At 41.1% G+C, this 18,661-nt stretch overlaps 1 protein-coding gene across 1 annotated transcript in view; it reads right to left on the reverse strand.

The window, feature by feature from the left end:
- Positions 1-3,854: 3,854 nt before the first annotated feature.
- Positions 3,855-18,661, reverse strand: part of DIPK2B (divergent protein kinase domain 2B) — a 58,750-nt gene continuing 43,943 nt past the window's right edge. The window contains exons 3-5 of the mRNA XM_060234180.1: positions 13,363-13,536; positions 8,185-8,473; positions 3,855-5,464 (exon numbers count right to left, since the gene is read on the reverse strand). Of these exons, the coding sequence (XP_060090163.1) occupies positions 5,127-5,464; positions 8,185-8,473; positions 13,363-13,536 (801 nt within the window). The 3' untranslated portion in view covers positions 3,855-5,126. The remainder of the gene's footprint in view (positions 5,465-8,184; positions 8,474-13,362; positions 13,537-18,661) is intronic.

Here is an 18,661-nt window from a genome sequence, read left to right on the forward strand (position 1 = left end):
GCCAAGCCCATTCAAAGCCAGGAGGTGCTTCTTCCCCTTAATATCCATGTTCTCCAGCAGACTTACCAAATTTCCCAGTTCCTTTCAAGATCTCTTGTGGTGGAATAGCTGACAAAGAAAATGGTTCAGCTGACAAACACTGGCTGTCTGCTTTGTGGGACAGGCTTCAAAGAAATCCAGAAACCAGAATGCATCAGGCAACAGTGTTCAGTCATCATGGAGTTCTAGCACAAGATAACAAGAACCTGAGGTAGGAATTAGTTCACCAGCATCTTCTGTGCCCATGCGAAAGATTTGCACATACTTCCAGAGAAAATCTTAAAGAAGATTAAGCAGTGTTTTGTATTTGCTGCAGTGCTTGTATATCCTTTATGCTATTGAAAGTGAATTGTGTGTTACTCATAGAAAGAGAGCCCAGTGTTCTCAGCCTTTAAAGTTTTATCCCCCCCAAAAAAAATATTTTCAATTCTTTTAAAATCTGTTACCCATTTATTTCATTAATTTAGGTACGACATTGGCTAATGGAAAGGATTGCTGAATATAATGTAAAAGAACTGTTTGAGGTTAAAGTGAAAGTTCTAGCTTGTAAAAATAACTTTTATACTAGGTTCGTAGCCAGAAAAGTTTAGGGGGGGCCCAGGGGAGAAATTTTTATGTGTGGGGCTTTGGGGGCCAAAATGACATCTGACTTTGAGGACTACAAGCAGGACTTCATGGTGCTCACTGCCGAGGTCACGAACTACAATGGGAAGGTACCCAAGTTGATGAGCAAAGCAAGCAGATTGGAGGCCCTCCATTGGAGGGGCCACACTGATGGAAGGGGGGGTCTGGGTCCCACTGATGAATGGAGTGGCCTGGGTCCCACTGTAGCTATGGGCCTGATACTAGCATCTTTCATAGTGTTTGTATTTCTTCTATGGAAACGGCCATTAAGATCTGGGGCTATAATATTGATTGTTCTTAACTTGATTGGTATTAACTTGTGGACTGCTTTAAGCTCTTTGGGGAAGGGTGATCTATAAATAAAATGGTAAAATAGAGTCATGGTTGTTAGAGCCATAAGTGCTGTTCAACCAACCTCTTCTTGTGGTGTGCCTCAGGGGGCAGTTCTCTCCCCGATGTTGTTTAACATCTTTATGCGCCCCCTTGCCCAGATTGCACGGAGGTATGGGCTGGGTTGTCATCAATACGCAGATGACACCCAGCTCTATCTATTGATGGACGGCCGGGCTGGCGATGTCCCTACAAATTTGGACCGGGCATTACAAGCCGTGGCTGACTGGCTCAGGCTGAGCGGGCTGAAGTTGAATCCGGCGAAGACTGAGGTCCTTTGCGTGGGCCGCGGCGGACCGGGAGGGGAGATCACTTTACCGGCCTTTGACGGTGCGCCACTGGTACCAGTGCGCAAAGTCAAGAGCCTGGGAGTGCTACTGGAATCCTCTTTATCAATGGAGGCCCAGGTAGCCGCCACTGCTAGATCCGCCTTCTTTCACCTTAAGAGGGCGAGGCAGTTGGCTCCCTTCTTGGAGCGCACCGACCTAGCAACTGTGATCCACGCAACGGTCACTTCGAGATTGGACTACTGCAATGCCCTCTACATGGGGCTGCCCCTATACCGAACACGGAGACTTCAGGTAGTCCAGAACGCGGCGGCCAGGCTACTGGAGGGACTACCACGGTGGGAACCTGCGCGGCCTGGGCTGCGGGATCTGCATTGGCTGCCGGTTGTCTACCGTGTTCGCTATAAGGTGCTGGTCATCACCTTTAAAGCCCTATATGGCCGAGGACCTGCCTACCTAAAGGACCGCCTCTCCCCATATGTGCCCCAGAGAGCGCTGAGATCCGGTTCTCAGAACTTACTAACAATCCCTGGGCCAAGAGAAGCTAGGTTGAAGGCTACCAGGGAGCAGGCCTTCTCGGTGATAGCCCCTCGTTGGTGGAACGACCTTCCTGAGATGGTGCGAGCCCTGCGGGACCTGAACCAGTTCCGCAGGGCTTGCAAAACATTTCTTTTCCAGCTGGCTTTTGAGATAGAACTTGATTAACCCAACGAATGGACATCTAGCCATCTTGCGTACATTATGATACAGTATTTTAGCACCATTTTATATATTTTAACTATTTTAAATAATTTATTTGTGACTGATATATTTAAAACTGTTTATGTTGTTTTATGTGAATCATGGGATCCCCATGTCTGTTAGCCGCCCTGAGCCCGCCTGGCGGGGAGGGCGGGATATAAAAATAAAATATTATTATTATTATTATTATTATTATTATTCTGTTTCAGTAAGTCTCAAGGCATCATTGACAATGGTGGAAGACATCCAGCCTAAAGGAAGGCTGTTTGGTGAATGTTAAATAGATCTTCTCCCTTCCTGGTTCAGGTAAGTTGCTGCACAGTGCTGAGCTGTGGGATGGAGGAATTATGTAGCTGTTGTGGTCTTCTTCTTCTACCTCCTACAGCTGTTCTTTAGAGCAGTGGCTCCAAACCTATTTGGCACCAGGGATTGGTTTCATGGAAGACAATTTTCCCACGAACTGGTGGGGGAGGCGGTGCTGGGGGTTTTGCCACTCCAGGCTGCCCCCCCTGCCCATGCCACATCTGTGCCCCCCATGGGGGTCTTTAAATGGGGGGGGGAGACTGGGGCTGTTTCTGCCTCCCCTTCCCATTTAAAGACCCCCGCCAATCAGCTGATCGGTGGTCTATAAATGAGGGGTAGGCTAAGGTCGCAGTGGTGCTGCCCTTCTGCCAGCTCAGGCTATGCCGCCTCTTTAGTCTGGGGCTGCTCTGCCATGTTCCGCAGCCCAGTTGCTAGCAGGCCACGGACCGGTACCAATCCATGGCCCGGTGGTTGGAGACCCCAACTTTAGAGAGGCCAACGAGGAGAAGGTTCCAACTTGATTTGAAGCAGTGAGCATATGGTGCATTAGGGTATCAGAGAAAAGGCAAGTGTGTGTGCAGAACAGTGAAGGGTGTGTATGTTGCTGCAGCAGTGGCTGGACCTCACATCCTCCTTTGGGGGAATCTGTATAGAATTTAGTCATGTTATTTCTAATAACATATACATACAACCTCCCCCCCCCCCAAGAGTTAATTATAAAACAAATGATTCCTTAATGCTGAAAGAAAACCAGTCTCTTTCCAGAAAAACAGGAGCTAAATAAGCAGGAACCAAACACTGACCACATAGATTAACTTGGTCTTGGAACTGCATTTTAATTTTTTTCAGTTGCCACAAGTCAAATTGGGGAAGGGGATGGATAACAGAAAACATTAGAATGCAATAAATTGCCAATGATGCCATCTGGATTACCTGTGAACAGCAAATTCCAAATGAAATGGCTGCTTAGAATGATTCCATAGAATCCTGGAACAGTTGCCACAGCAACAAATAACATTTCTCTAGATAGGAAAATTAAATAATTTTTACCATCTGTGATAAAAGAAAGTACAGTAGAAGCAGTTGGAGAGTGAGACCACAGAGTATGCCACTGGCAGCTTTAGTTCTTTGTCATCCCACTGGGGCAGCCAAAGTGTTTTTTAGTTGCACAGAGAGAGATGCCTATTTCAAGGTCCTACCAAAGATGGAAGAGGGAGAATGGTAGCCTTCATCAGGATTATCCACTCTGCGTTATTTGAGAATAACCAATAACAAACAAAGTGATTTGATATTATTCAGATGTTTTCCCTGCAGCTGAAGTAAGTTTGCTTCCTACAGAAGAAATCAGTGACACCAATGTGGTCCAACACACTCTGGATAGTATTGGAGAGGTCTCAACAAGCAGGTTGCAGAAAGGTGCACAAATTCTTGTTGAAAGAATGTGTTAAATTGAATTAAATGTCAATTCAATTCAATTCAATCAGTCTTTATTGCCACATAGCAAGCTAAATGTCATTCTTTCGACTTCAAAGATGAAAGAGGCATGTGGATGACAGCTCCAGCATTCCAGGCAAACATATTTTTACTATTTGATGTTGTAACAAAGTTAGAGCCCAGTTGCACTTTTAAGACCAACCAAGTTTTATTTAAGGTATGAGCTTTTGTGTGCACACACACTTCTTCAATTACATAAAAATGGAAGGTAACAGTTAAAACTTATAGACAGAGGCTGATCAGCAGATTAGCATGTAATATGATGAAGATATGTGGAGGCAAAACAGGAATAATAAGTTTATAGGGTCGAAAGTTGTTTGGATTTAATTACCCAGTTTGATGTAGTGGTTAAGTGTGTGGACTCTTATCTGGGAGAACCGGGTTTGATTCCCCACTCCTCCACTTGCAGCTGCTGGAATGGCCTTGGGTTAGCCATAGCTATTGCAGGCGTTGTCCTTGAAAGGGCAGCTGCTGTGAGAGCCCTCTCAGCCCCACCTACATCACAGGGTGTCTGTTGTGGGGGGAGAAGTCAGGAAATTGTAAGCCGCTCTGAGTCTCTGATTCAGAGAGAAGGGCAGAGTATAAATCTGCAGTCTTCTTCTTTTTCTTCTTAAAGAGGAACAACAGTGAAGCAATAATTATGTCAAAATAGGAAATAACTGTAAAAAAATATTTCTAATTGTGGGAATTATCTGAGACTCCTTCACAATGCTCCATTTGTCACTTTTCACACATGAAGGTAATAAGCAGTATTTTTTGTTGTTGGGGTGGGGCTCAATGTTACACATTTCAATTTTCATTGCATTACGTTACAATAACTATACCAATATATTCTAAATATTGTATCAATATTTTGTTCTTTAGAGGTGTTGTGTCAGAGAAATCTATTCTTATATATTGCATTGTGTTACAAACAAGATTCCAACATGTTATTCCAAAGAGAAGTGCATTAAAATTCAGAGGATGTATAGCCCTTCTTGGGGAGAATGTGTTTAGCATATATAACTTAACTTGTTATTCCTGTTTTGTCTCCCCATATCTTAAAATACTTCCATCATGTTACATGCTAATATGCTGTTCAGGCTCTGTCTTTAAGTCTGAACAGTTATCATCCATTTTTATGTATCTGAAGAAGTGTGCATACATACGAAAGCTCATACCTTGAATAAAACTTCATTGGTCTTAAAGGTGCCACTGGTCTCTATTTTTTTTCTTTTGCTTCAGACCAACATGGCTGCCCACCTGGATTTATTTGGTATTGTATTTGCAATCAGGGTAGCGGTAGGCAAAATGAGAGTGGCAAGGTTGGAGAGGCTTCAAAATCTCTGCCAGCTTCTGAGCTCCAGAGATGACTTTTTGTTGAGCTAAGAAACTGTCAGCACAAATGGCCAGAGCACTGTCAATCTCATCTTGAATAGAAGGCAGGAATTTGTCCTTTAAAAGTTTAGGCAAAACCTCCTCACACACCATGAAGAGGTTCTGAGTGTGCTTGATGGAGTTACAGGAGGGAAGCACAGACTGACAGTCCACAGCCAAGCAGCTGAATATGTCATTATGTGCTTGCTGGTCTTCCATCAATGCGGTTCCTAGCAAAAAGAAATGGAAACATTAGTTTACAAACATGTGCGAGCAATGTTCTATTCATACACTCCTACGGTACTTCATACTATGAAGCAAGTCAAGCAACAAACTGCTCACCCCCTTCCTGTCTCCCCCACTGAGAGAAGACATGAGCCAAAAGAATAAAAGCCACTTCTTGGTCATATGAAAGCCCTTGCTTGTCTTATCATTCCCTACATCAATATTTTCTCTTATATGGAAAACTAGCAAGGAGTAAAGAATTTTCTCTCACAGCCCTTAAAACTTTGTTGATCTTAAAAGTGCCACTGGACTCTAACTTTATTCTAGCTTTTAATGTGTAATAGATTATTGAGCAAACATGTGTCGTCCCCCTCCTGCAATCTGAAATTATATAGGTCCTATGAAGATGGCAGTGTTGAATTCTTAACTGTCTTCTATGTAACGTTTTGAAGTTGAATGTAAGGACTGCAAGATTCAGTTTTTCTTTACACGCAGTCTGAACGTCATAACAATGTGGAGATAGTGAACAACACCATCACTGAATGAGTCACTATTCCTGTAATTAATGATTTTGAATCCTGTTTCAGCCTCTCCAAATAGCTTGGGGTGGAGGGTTTTCTCAAAGGTGTCATAAAGTTACACCACAAACATGGCATAGACTACTGAACTTTACAAACATGTAGTACTTGCAAATTGATTTTTTTTTTAAATTGGAGCATACAAGAGAACTTCAGAACAAAATCAGCTTGTGTTTCATAGATTACATGAAAAGCTATAGTTGGCTTTAAAAGAAATGGGTGTACCACAGTATCTGATTGTTCTCATGCACAACCTGCACTCTTGTCAAGCATGCGGGTTCAATGACGAGTCGAAGTTGATACAAAGACTACATTTATAGATAGACTGATACTTTAGCCAAAGGCATTTCTTGAGAGTAATGAAACTGATACATTGATACAAAACTTTTAAGGCATACTTCAAAGGGATTTCAAGGGAGGGGGCTGCGGGGAAGCGTTCACACCTAAACTATCAGACTGTATACTTTCCCAGAACGTTTATCAGAACTTTGTCCTTGCTTTCACCAGATGTCTCATCCTCCCTCCGGAGGATATATGGGAAGGTGCTGATTACTTTGTTCCCTTCACACTACTCTAAATTAACAGTCATAAAGCGGGAAGAAAAAAGGGAAAGAATAACAAACAAATGAACTGAGGTCCTTCATGACAATTCACAGACCAGATATAGGCAGGACCTTAAAGCAATCAATTGGCAATAATGTTCAACGATGCTTGACAACTCTGGGAAACAGGCTACTGTTAGGAGAGAATATAGAGAAATAGAATGGTTTCCAATTGGCAAAGGTGTCAGACAAGGATGTATTTTATCTCCCTATCTGTTCCATCTATATGCAGAACATATCATAAGGAAAACTGAATTAGACTTAGATGGTTGAGTGAAAACTGGTGGAAGGAACATTAACAATTTAAGATATGCAAATAACACATTACTGACAAAAAATAGTGAAGACTTGAAACAACTGATGAAGGTTGAAGCAGAAATTGCTAAAACTGGATTACAGCTGAACATGAAGAAGACAAAAGTGATGACTACTGAGGAATTGCAGTTTTAAGGGCTGCTGATGAAGAAACTGAAATTGTTCAAGATTTTCTATGCTTTTGCTCCATCAGCCAATAGAGCGACTGCAACCAAGAAATCAGAAGAAGATTGAAACTGGGAAGGGCAGCCATGAAAGTACTAGAAAAGATTTTTAAGTATAAGGATGTGTTGCTGGCAACCAAAATCAAGATAATTCATACTATGGCATTCTCTGTTACAATGCATGGGTGTGAAAAACGAACAAAGAAGAAAGCTGACAAGAAGAAAGTTCATTCATTTGGGTTCAGTGGATTCTCAATCAAATTATAAATGGATTAAATTAAATTAGTGGGCTCTGGATCAAATTAAGCCTGAATTCGCCTTAAAATGACTAAATGGAGGATATTGTACTTTGGTCACATTATGAGAAGACAAGAGTCACTGGGGGGGAAAACAATAATGTTAGGAAAAGTTGAAGGTAGTAGAAAAAGAGGAAGCCCCAACATAGAATGGATTTTCTCAATCAAGGAAGCCACAGCCCTCAGTTTGTAAGACCTGAGCCAAAGCTGTTAATGATAGGATATTTTGGAGGTTATTAACTCATGGATGACAGGTGATTTGACAGCCTGACAATTTTCCAATGTAACATAACCACTTTTGGTGGTTGGAATGTGGAGTGCCCCCCAACTAGTCTCCATTCAACACACTTTAGGCAAGCTGAATTGTGTGCAACTGTTTTTTACCTAAGGGGGCTTCTCTAATATTTGTCTTGTTTTTGGGTCCCAGCAGCTTGAAAGCTAATTATTTTGCTCTCTTTCATCCTAATCTGCATTGCATGATATTTTATGCACCCTCACACCGCTTTGAAACTATCCAGCTTTCCTTCAGGTGGGCATATTTATAACTTAAAAGTATTCATTTCAGTACAATTAAACTAGACCTGTAGCAGTGTTGTGCTACAGCAAAATGTATGGTTTATGTGCTAGCCAATATTTTTCCTCTTGGACTTTTAATTAACCAATTGCCTATAAATGCTAGAAGCTAAAAACAGGTTAATAACATTTATTTTTCTTCCTCCCTTGTTATATTCTCTTGTGCTATATGATGAATGAAAGATGAAACTGTGTACCTTCTTGCATGTCAATGATTCCTAGTCTGCTGGCATCCCGGATGAATAAATACCCATTGGTAAAAACTCCAAATGTGTCAGCATCAACATGGGTGAAGTAGAAGTAGTAATTCAGATCATTATTCATCATGGAGTCAATGATAGCAAGAAGTTGGAGAGCTAGGTCTGCTGCCACATCAGGAGAAACACTATAAAATTCCTTCAAAGGTCTGGTGCTGGTAGTGACTATTAGCCGGCCACAAGACCCCAAGTATTTTGGAAAAGGCCACCCTTCTGCTTCAGGAAAGATCTGCAAGGGAGAGGAAACGAAAAGGGTGTCCATATTAAAGTGGCAATACAAATATGATCATTGAATATAAAGTGCATTTATGTAAAACAAAAATCTTGAATCTTGCAGAATTATTTGCTATATTGCTTTACACTCCTTCCTTTCCTAAGTAGGATAGAGTTCCAAGAAGGATTACAGGGATATTTGGTGGTGGCCAATGGCATGAGGTCACTTCTGGAAAAGCATTACTTGGCAAAGTTTCATGAAGACAAATCTGGTTCTACTTTACAGTAAAGAACACAGCAAGACACTCAATGGGAAGCCCTATGAATTCACAAAATTTTAGCCTCTTTTTACAAGTTTCTCAACAATTTCAATGGGATTTAGGTTTGCTTCATACTCAGGAATAGTGTCAGGAGTAGTTATGTTCAATCATCTGCCAGTTTGGCTCATATACTTATTGAGAGTTACACACTTAGGGACCTGATAATTCACCAATCTGCTAAAAAAAGTTCACTTACATGATTAATGGCTTTCTCAGTGCTGCCACCATCTACTACTGCCCCTAATTTCTAAAAGCAATAAAGTTAAAAGGTATGAATCTTGAGATTTTTGAGTTGTGAATTACTACTTAGATGCCTTCAGTGTCTGTCCAGGAACCAAGCTAATCTTGTGATCACTTCAATATAGCTGCTGCTAATTGTGCAGGTACTAAAAGTGGATCCAATGACCATCATTTTAAGGATACATTCAACCATGCAAGTGTTAAGAAAAGGAAAACCACAAGAAATTCCATTATTTACAGATAAATTAGTTTAATGATCTAATGATGCTGAGAAGTGGCTGCTGCTCCTTGAATCTTCCTGCCTGAATTATTAGGTGTGGCATGTTCACTGTGTGGGAAGGGAGTGGAGGAAGAGGGAAAGACACTGTCCAATGCATCACATGTAAACAAGAACTTGTCCCCATGGAACTGCTAGTATGGATGCAAGCCAGCGACTTGTGGCATGATCACAAATAGATTTTGTTTGGTGACATTTTACTGCCTCAAGAGACAATTAACTTTGACATAGGGTAGTGAATATACCCCAACATGACTTTTCTAAGTTTTTTTTCACACTTATGTATGAAGCTACTCAGTGCTTCACAATTTTCAGTTTTACATCCTTACTCATTATTATATATATATTCTGCATTTTACTCATGAATATCCTCAGTTTAAGTTCTGAAAATTTTCTCTTACAGAATGAACCAAATCAAGGGTAAAGTCATATAAGTAATTTTCCTTACACTGTTCTCCCAGTTTAAGAGGTTGAGAAAGTGGTCTCTGACATCAACTGTGGAACACCTGCAGCAAGGCTTATCAGAATGGGTGAGAGTAGACACATCTTACATAAGCACACCAAATGTATAGCCAGTTTTTCCAGACTGTTTAGTATAACCCATGTTTCATTGTCAATGGTCAAGATGCTGTGTAGTAAATTAGTATGTAAAATTTCTGAGAATACCTAGCCTCTTGAAGAAAGGAAACAATGGAGATCAAAATCTTAAATATTTATTGCTTATTTTTATAATGTTTAGTGTGTTTTTTAAAATAAAATGATTTAGCACTCACATTAACAATATGTCTATTGCACTAAACACTTCACAATACCAATTAGGCAACAATAGATATTAGCCACCAGAAGCTGTCTTGAAGTTGTCTTGTCTTCAGTGGGAGAAATATACAGCTATAGGGAGTGAACATAACACACATTGTAAGCTTTCAGATGTGTTCACTTAGAATTCTGGCTTGATGGCAACCTCACAGCAATGCCAAGGGCAGAGGATCTCTGGGATACAATCTTTGTTATCTACTGAATTGTTTTTATTAGAGTTATATTAAAGGGTTTACAAGGACTGTGATATATTTGTTTCACCTGCTAAAATAGTCAAATACACCCAATTTTTCTAAAAACGGATGCACAAGAATGGTCAAAAATAATGAATTGTGTTCCTCATTTAAAAAAAAACCACACCAATATTTGCATTTTGCATGGGATATTGCCTAGACCTTACTTGCAGGATCTCAGATTGTTTGAAACTCAGTTTAAAAATGCAGCTTTTTATGCCTTAATCCGCAGGCCCAAGTATGCAGTTTTTTATGCCTTAATCCGCAGGCCCCAAAATGCAGTTTTTTATGCCTTAATCCGCAGGCCCAAGTATGATTTGTCACATTTCTTTATGGTCTTTCATGCTGTGCCCACTTTCTTGCTCTCTTCCTGGCTAATTCAATTCCTGGCTAACCTGCTATGCAATTTCTCATGTGTATGAACAGATGCTGTGCAATTCTGTAATTTAGTTTATATTGTATATTCTGGCAAATGGCACTCCTAGTGTCTAATTCAAAAACCCTGACACTATAGAAAGGCTTCCCAACCCTCTCGCCCTGGCGGGGGACCCCAGGATTTCCACCCTCTTCCCCTGCTCCCCCAAAAAACGGAAGCGGGGGAGGGGGTGGAAACGGCGCCAGGGAGCATGGCTAGCCGCTGCATCCCGGAGCCGGTGAGGTCGCTGCGCCACTGCTGCCCCCTCCCCTCCCACCGCAGCTGCTCCTCCGAGATGAGCCCAGGCTGAGCCCATCTCAGAGGAGCAGCCAAGAGGCGGCAGCAGCACAGGGGAGGGCGAGGCAGGCCAGGAGCATGGCGAGCTGCGAATCTGGGCCCTTCTAGGACCCGGACTCGCAGCTCGCCACGCCCCCAGCCCACCTCCACCCCCCCGCTTCCACCCCAGAGGCGGAGCGGGCGTGGCGGCAGCGGCGCGGCGGCCTCTTCTCTGCTCGCTGTGGCTGCTCCTCTGAGATGGGCTCAGGCTGAGCCCATCTCGGAGGAGCAGCCACAGCGAGCGGAGAAGAAGCCGCCGTGCCGCTGCCGCCTCTTCTCCGCTCGCCGTGGCTGCTCCTCCGAGATGGGCTCAGCCTGAGCCCATCTCGGAGGAGCAGCCACGGCGAGCGGAGAAGAGGCGTCAGCTGTGCAGCGGCGTCGCACGCTCCAAGACGGGGCGGCTCGCCGTTCCCCCCCTCCCCCCTAGCTCCACCCCAGTGTCTCCTGGCTCCACCCCCAAAGTCTCCTGGCTCCACCCCCAAAGTCCCCAGATATTTTTGGGGTTGGACTTGGGAACCCTAACTATAGACCACATTTAGTCTGTATAGGGAAGTTTCTATATGGATTGAAATAAATTCATTTATTCAATTTATACTCAGGGCAGCTTACATCATAAAACCAACAAGATAAAAATAATGAACAATAATTAAAACCAACAATCAGTAACAAAACCCCCATGTTTTACATCAGAAAAACCCATGTAAGCAGTGGTCATTTTGTAGAAAAATAGGTGGCGGAGCTCATCCAGGGATTGTTATGCAGCTGCACATACTATCCAATGGACAAGGAGGTGAAACTCTCAGGAGGAGGAGGTGGAACTCTCAGAAAGGTTCAGGAGCTGTGCTCCTGTGAGCTCCCACTGAATCTGTGGCTTGCATGTAAGCAGATGTACTTTATGTTACTACAGTATTGCTAAAGAAAATATTTTTTCCAGTGCCATTTCTTTCTTGAGCACAGTGAATCCCAGGACAATGTGCTCTGATTCTGGTTTTATGAGGTTAAGAACTTGCAATCTACCCCTCTGTCTTCCAGCCTTGGACAGTCTGGCCAAAAGCACCACCAAAGCCTGACAATATACCCTAGAAGTCGCAAGGCCTTGCACCTGGGCTAATACATGGCACATTTCCAGATGCCAGCCAAAGGGCCAGACCAGCTAACAGGATCCCAGAATCTGGAAGATATTTCAATATGGAAAAAGGGCAGCTGTATTCACATAACAACAGCTCTTCTCACAATTTGGGGTAATCCAACAGGAACATTTTCAGCATTCCAGCTAGTGTCTCTTTGAAAATATCTCTTTTTCCTGAAAAACTTCCCTTTTACATGCAAAACCTCTGGCAGTAGTTTTATGATATCTTTCCACAAAATTACCTACATTTTTGTTATCAGTATTCACACTGATCATTCTTTGCGTTACCAGGAAACATTAACTTTTGATGTTAGTTGCAGATACATCAACTTTGAGCCATCAGCCCTAGATTCATACATTCAGGATGCACCATTAAGGTGCCATCCCACCTACTGTTCTATGGCTGGGAGCCCCACCAACTCAATTTACCCCTGCATCCTGCCTCTAGGACACCTTTTAAAATCTATAAAAAGGAACACCCAAGCCCCAGTGCTTTGAGTCACTCTAGGGTACCTAGAGAGCCACACCCCCAAACTTACAATTTGGGTCCTGGGTCATGATACACTGGTTGTTCACATTCCCTTATTCACAGATATCTGCACAAATGGATGGTAAATATCACCTCTCCCTTTATGTCTCCAAGCTCCTCTGTTTCTCGGTAGTCTCGTATGTGTGTATGTTTGATTGCTTTGGTATGAGTGTATTTTTATTTTTAGCAGTGGGTTTTCAATAAAAATAATTTTCTTTTAATTTGGACTGGTTTATTTTGAGTGCCCTCCTGGAACTGACTTTGGTATACACAGGTATAGGTCTTGCCTGTTACATCCGTTTGCCAGACTGCTCTCTATGCTAATTTCCCAAGACAGCCAATTTGGGTAATAAAGTGGTCTTGATTTCAAGGAAGATGAAAGTCCAGCACAATTTGGAAATCAGATATATACATTTAGGCTAGTTTTTAGCTCAAACACCTCAAAGATTCAGAAGTTACAAGATCTACCATGTCTGATGTAGCATGGTGGTGATGAAGCTGACTGATACTTCTTTTCAAAGTACGCTGCTGCTGCTCACACTGGGCAAGGAGATTTACAAAGGGAAGATCAGGATAGCAGTTTACACTACAGGAAGGTAAAAACTTGTACCTGTAAGATAATGGGATGTGTATTAACTGACAGTGTATACAGTAGGCGTAATTTATCCCGATCTGAGAAATGGTCCATGAGGATGCTACCAGCATCTGGCACTTCAGCATATCGTCGCACAATCCGGTCCAGCAGCCTCTGAGATGGGCAGCGAAGCAATGGTGTAGGAAGGCCCTGAAAAGAAGAGGAGAGAAAGAATCAGATTTTTTCTTATGCACATAATGTGCAGATTTGATAGAATAGGCCTGCATTACATATGCAATTTACATTTTTAAAATTTATTTAAAACAATTTTCTGCCACCTTTCTACCTGATTGGGGTCACCAAGGTGATAGACAAAAAACATTAAAACATTTGAACAATTTAAAACAACATAAAATTATAAAATAATTAAATAAAAACTCATAACATAACAGAGCCAGGGAGGAAGGTCAATAACCAGGAAGCTTAACCTGTTGGCAGAAGACACAGATTGAGAGAGACAGTTTGCACAGTACAACAGATTTTTATTTTATTTTATTTTTTTTTAAAAAAAACCTTTCATTTAGGAAGTACAAAGTGAATATTTTCAAAGGTTTCAGAGCCTTTTCACCATTGGAATGCAAGTATTATAAATGCTGTCCTCTTCCAAAAAGCACTACCAGAAGCACTCTTTACTTTTACTTTTCCTAGCAGAAAATTTAAGTGTAATAAGAATTAAACTTGGCAAGTGGTGGCAGATCTGTGATTGGACCTTCCCAGCATAAATTGTGGCTGCCTAAAGAGGTAAAAGAACTTTTGTGATGCTTTTGAGGTATGGTGCTGGAGAAGAATCTTGAGAGTACCTTGGACTGCAAGAAGATCAAATCAGTCAGTCCTAAGGGAAATCAATCCAGACTATTCCCTGAAAGGTCTGATGCTGAACCTGAAGCTCAAATACTTTGGCCACCAAATGAGAAGAGAGCACTCACTGGAGAAGATCCTGATCTGGGAAAGACAGAAGGCAAAAGAAGAAGGGGACGGCAAAAGATGAGCTGGCTGGACAGCATTACTGATGTAACAAACACGAATTTGAGCAGACTTCAGAGGATGGTGGAAGACAGGAGAACCTGGCGTGACTTCGTCCATGGGGTCGCAAAGAGTCGGACTCGACTGTGCGACTGAACAACAACAAAGAGGGAAGAGGGAATTTAATACACAAACACAATTTTGCTTGTTGAAACTGCTCTCTCCATATTGCTAGTAGTCCTGGAAGAAGGGGAAAACTTCATTTCAGAGATAAGAACAGTATGAGATAGGTGAGTCCAACTGCCAATAATGTTTCTGGGTGAAAGGTATTTTTTAAATTTCCTCTGTCTGCATAGCTCAGATCTACATAAGGGCTGTATGAGACTGCAATTCAGTTTTCAAAAATAGGTAAGATCCAGTCATGGATCTCCCAATGCCTCATGAGTCTACATACAATTACACTGTAAGTCACCTCTAACAAACTGCTAATTGACAAGTGTCATTTATGGATCCCACCCTGTCCAGCTGTTTATTGTTATGTTATACACAACAGAACAGTAAATAGCCTCTGGTTTCTATGCACAATGGGTGGTGCTGGGGATGAATTGGTTCACAAACTAACTTTCCATGAACTTTCCATCAGCTGGCATTAACTTTCCTTGAAGTTCAAAGAGGTTTGTGCTGGTTCATGAATGGATACATTTCCAGGCAGATTGCCTCCTCTCAAACTATATGTTTATCAAACTACAAACCAATATTGGGGGGGGGGGGGGAGAATTCTCCAGCTCAGGAAATGCTGTTGTCAGTGGCCTCCCATTATTGTTTTATGATTTTACAAAGGAAGGAAGCTAATGATGGGCCCCTAAATGTTTTAAACTTTCTATAATAAATACATGTATTTTTGCTTATGATTTAATTGTATAATTTCCTCTTAATTTTTGGCCCTTAAGTTGTATATTAACCTTTTAGGTTCTTGATCACAAACTGAGCACAGAACTGAAATGAACCGCATTTTCTCAGTTCGTGCCTATCCCTATTGCAGTACTTTGATTTATTCATAGGTCTGAATGGCTGCTACTTTCATTATTTTTATTGTTATTATTTGTCTTTATAATGTTGGTGCTTTATTGACTGTTGACATTGTTTTATTTGGATTTCATTAATTGCGTTGTGAACTACCTACTGTGTTACTTTCATATTATAAGAATGTGTTAGAAATTTTCTTGAAAGAACAAATAAATGGGCTGGAACGAGGAACTCTAAGGAGCTCTTTCTCCCATGTGAACCTTCCACTGTCTTTAGATCATGTTCTGAGGCACTATGTGGTCATCACAGGTCTTCTTAATGGTGACATTTGCCTTCTGGAACTTTCTCCCAAGAGAGAAATACCTGTTTCATTGCTTATTACTACTGAGGGGTCTGGTTGAAAACATCTGTTAGAAAGCCTTTTAGAGGTTTTGGTCTTTTATAGCTCATGTCACTCACTGCCTTTATCTTGAGCTATATGGTTTTTGCCCTTCAGTTTTATTTAACATTGTTTCAGAGAGTCATAATGGACTTATTTGCAATTTTAGGATACAAGGGAATTCTTGATACAAGGAAATTGCTAGTAAAATGAATAACATATGGTTCTGTGGACATGTGTATTCATGAATGAAAGCTGAAACAAATTTGGAAGCAAAATTCTAAGAAACAGTGCTACTAAATTTGCCGGCAAAATTTCAAATGTATGTTCTCCAGGAAGTAGAAAGAAAAAGACTGTTGTTTTTACTGCTTGGAGCCTGAAATGATTGACTGCAATAATTCCTTCCATCTGTCAGGCCCCTTATGACTTGCTATTACTTTTGTGGACTGCATTCATAGTGATAAACAGGACCTCCACTCTTTACCTGAGGCCAGTCCAGTATAAGCTTAGTAAATTACAGCCTGAGGCTATGTGCCATATGTGCATGTCAGAGAGTTACACTAGATAGAAGTCATATGGTGTGGACCAAAAGGACCTAGAGGTTTTATAAAATACATATGTAATCATATAGAAACATTAAGAAAGTGATCCTGCTTACTCATGTGTAGCCAACGAGTACAGAATGCGCAGCTTGGCTGTTATCAGGAGCTAGGTGGAACATGCATATTAGTTACTCTCATTCTGTAGTCACTCCACTGACTGACCATTAGTTACCAGACTCGGTTGAAGGTATTGACTATCACATATAAAGCCCTTCATGGCCTTGGACTCTTATATCTATGAGACTGTCTCTCCCTCTATGCTTTGCTACAACAGCTGGGCTCATCTGAATAGGGCCTTCTGCAGGTTCCAACCTGCAAATGAGCAAAATCAACAACTGTCCATACGCGTGCCTTCTGCATTGTGGCCCCCACCTTGTGGAATGGCCTGTCTGAGGTCAGGAAGGTTTCCACTATCATTTCTTTCTGCAAATGATGCCAAACTGAATTATTCAAGAGGACTGTTCTGTGTAGGTGATAGGGCTGCACTGTACAACTGAGTTACTTGGACAGATTCTCAGTCTATGTGATATATACTACTGTGTGTAGTTTGCTGTAAGCTGGATCCTGCTATATAATCTTGCATCACTTGATGTGTCATGCTAGGACTTTTGCTTTGCTTCTGTTCTGTTGTGTATTTTTTTAAAAAGATTTCTGGTTGATGCTACAGCCCTATTTCATTATTTATTGAATGCCCCATCCTGTTGACCATCTTGACTCATTTTGTATAATCCACATGGAGTCTCTGCTTGAAAGGCAGACTAAATAACATAAATAATAAATAATAGTAATAAATGGGATGTGGATGAATAAACATATGCGCTGTTCACATGACAGAATTGGTTATAGCAAGAGACTCAGAGGACTGGTTGTTCGCAAAATGTCTGAGCTAGATGGGATTATTCTCTCTCCAAAACTTCAGGCAGAACTTTGGAGGTACTTCTGTATCCAGCATTTCTCCTGGATGCTCAGATTTCTTAATATGTCAGCTAGGCCTGCTACCATGGAAGATGGAGACCTGGAAACCATCAGGCATGATATGATACCAATGTTGTAATGTTTTTGATCTGAAGCTGTCCTGGTAGATGGTCCATGAATTTTAGCTAGAGCAAATGCTGCTGCTTAGTTCTTGAAGAGGCCCAACTAGCACACTCATATTTCACTTATTCTGGAACATTTGTACTGGTTCTAATTTGTTTATCTATACTAATGTATTTATTTATTTCATTTATAGTTTGCCTTTGAAACTGAAGACATATGAGGTTCTACTTCATATTCAGTCTTACATAGAGATCCCAAAACTACTGCATATCATCCCTCAGAAGATTATTTAATTCTCTCTTGTCCTCTCAATGAACTTTAAAACCTTCACATTTGTCACCTTTAAATAAGATTTTTAACTTCTTTTCTGATGTGCTTCTGTGGATTATATTTATGTTTGTTGATATTTTAAATTCTACGGATAACTATAGTTCTGGTTTTAAATTCTGTAAATTACTTGGAAAGATTTTTATTGAAAAGCAGTCTAAACCCACTTTGAATGAATAATAACCAACCTAGTGAAGACTATTTTTACAATATTTATTGATTTAAAAAAAAAACCTTGGCTGATGATTTTGTTTGGAATTAAGGTAGTCTTGACACCCCTTCGCCTCCTTTGCAAGTGAGCACTGGATTGTTGAGTTTTCAGTGACTGGCTGTTTAAATCAAATGTAAAGGTTTCTTTAATTAAAATAATTGTTGACTGAATAACAGATTTTTTGTTCTGTGACTGTGCTTTGAAAGCTCACAAGTGCTGTATAAACATGTGACATGTAAAGGGTTAATGCCTCACATGGCCAGACAGCCTTTGTGACAAGCTGCTCAAATAGATTTCATTGGCTAAAACAAGTTGAGAAGAAAGAGTTGGGAACTGCCTGCTGAAAAGAATTCAGTTTACCACTGACTGAGGACTGGGAATGTTGGCAAGGAAGAGTGGGAGAATCAGTGAAAAGGACAGAGCTTCTAGTTTAGAAAAGTAATTCCCTGCCCAGTTGAAAAGGGAGATTTCTAAAGAGTGGAGTGATCCCTGGCTTGTTTAGAGAAAGAATTTGAGTACTTGATAGTGAAACCTGAAGAGTCAGTTAAAGTTAAAAAAAACTTATACTGGAGTGTCTAGCAGACACTGAAACCAAAGCTTCTCATTTAAAAGATTATAAGACTTTGTGAAAAGCTTAAAACTCTTACTTTCTGGAAACATATGAACTGGAGTTTGTGAAATTACTAAGTTATCTCAGAGTTATTACTGATTCACCATAGACATGTTACC

This window comes from Heteronotia binoei, chromosome 3 (assembly GCF_032191835.1).
Source record: "Heteronotia binoei isolate CCM8104 ecotype False Entrance Well chromosome 3, APGP_CSIRO_Hbin_v1, whole genome shotgun sequence".
Classification (NCBI taxonomy): domain Eukaryota; kingdom Metazoa; phylum Chordata; class Lepidosauria; order Squamata; family Gekkonidae; genus Heteronotia; species Heteronotia binoei.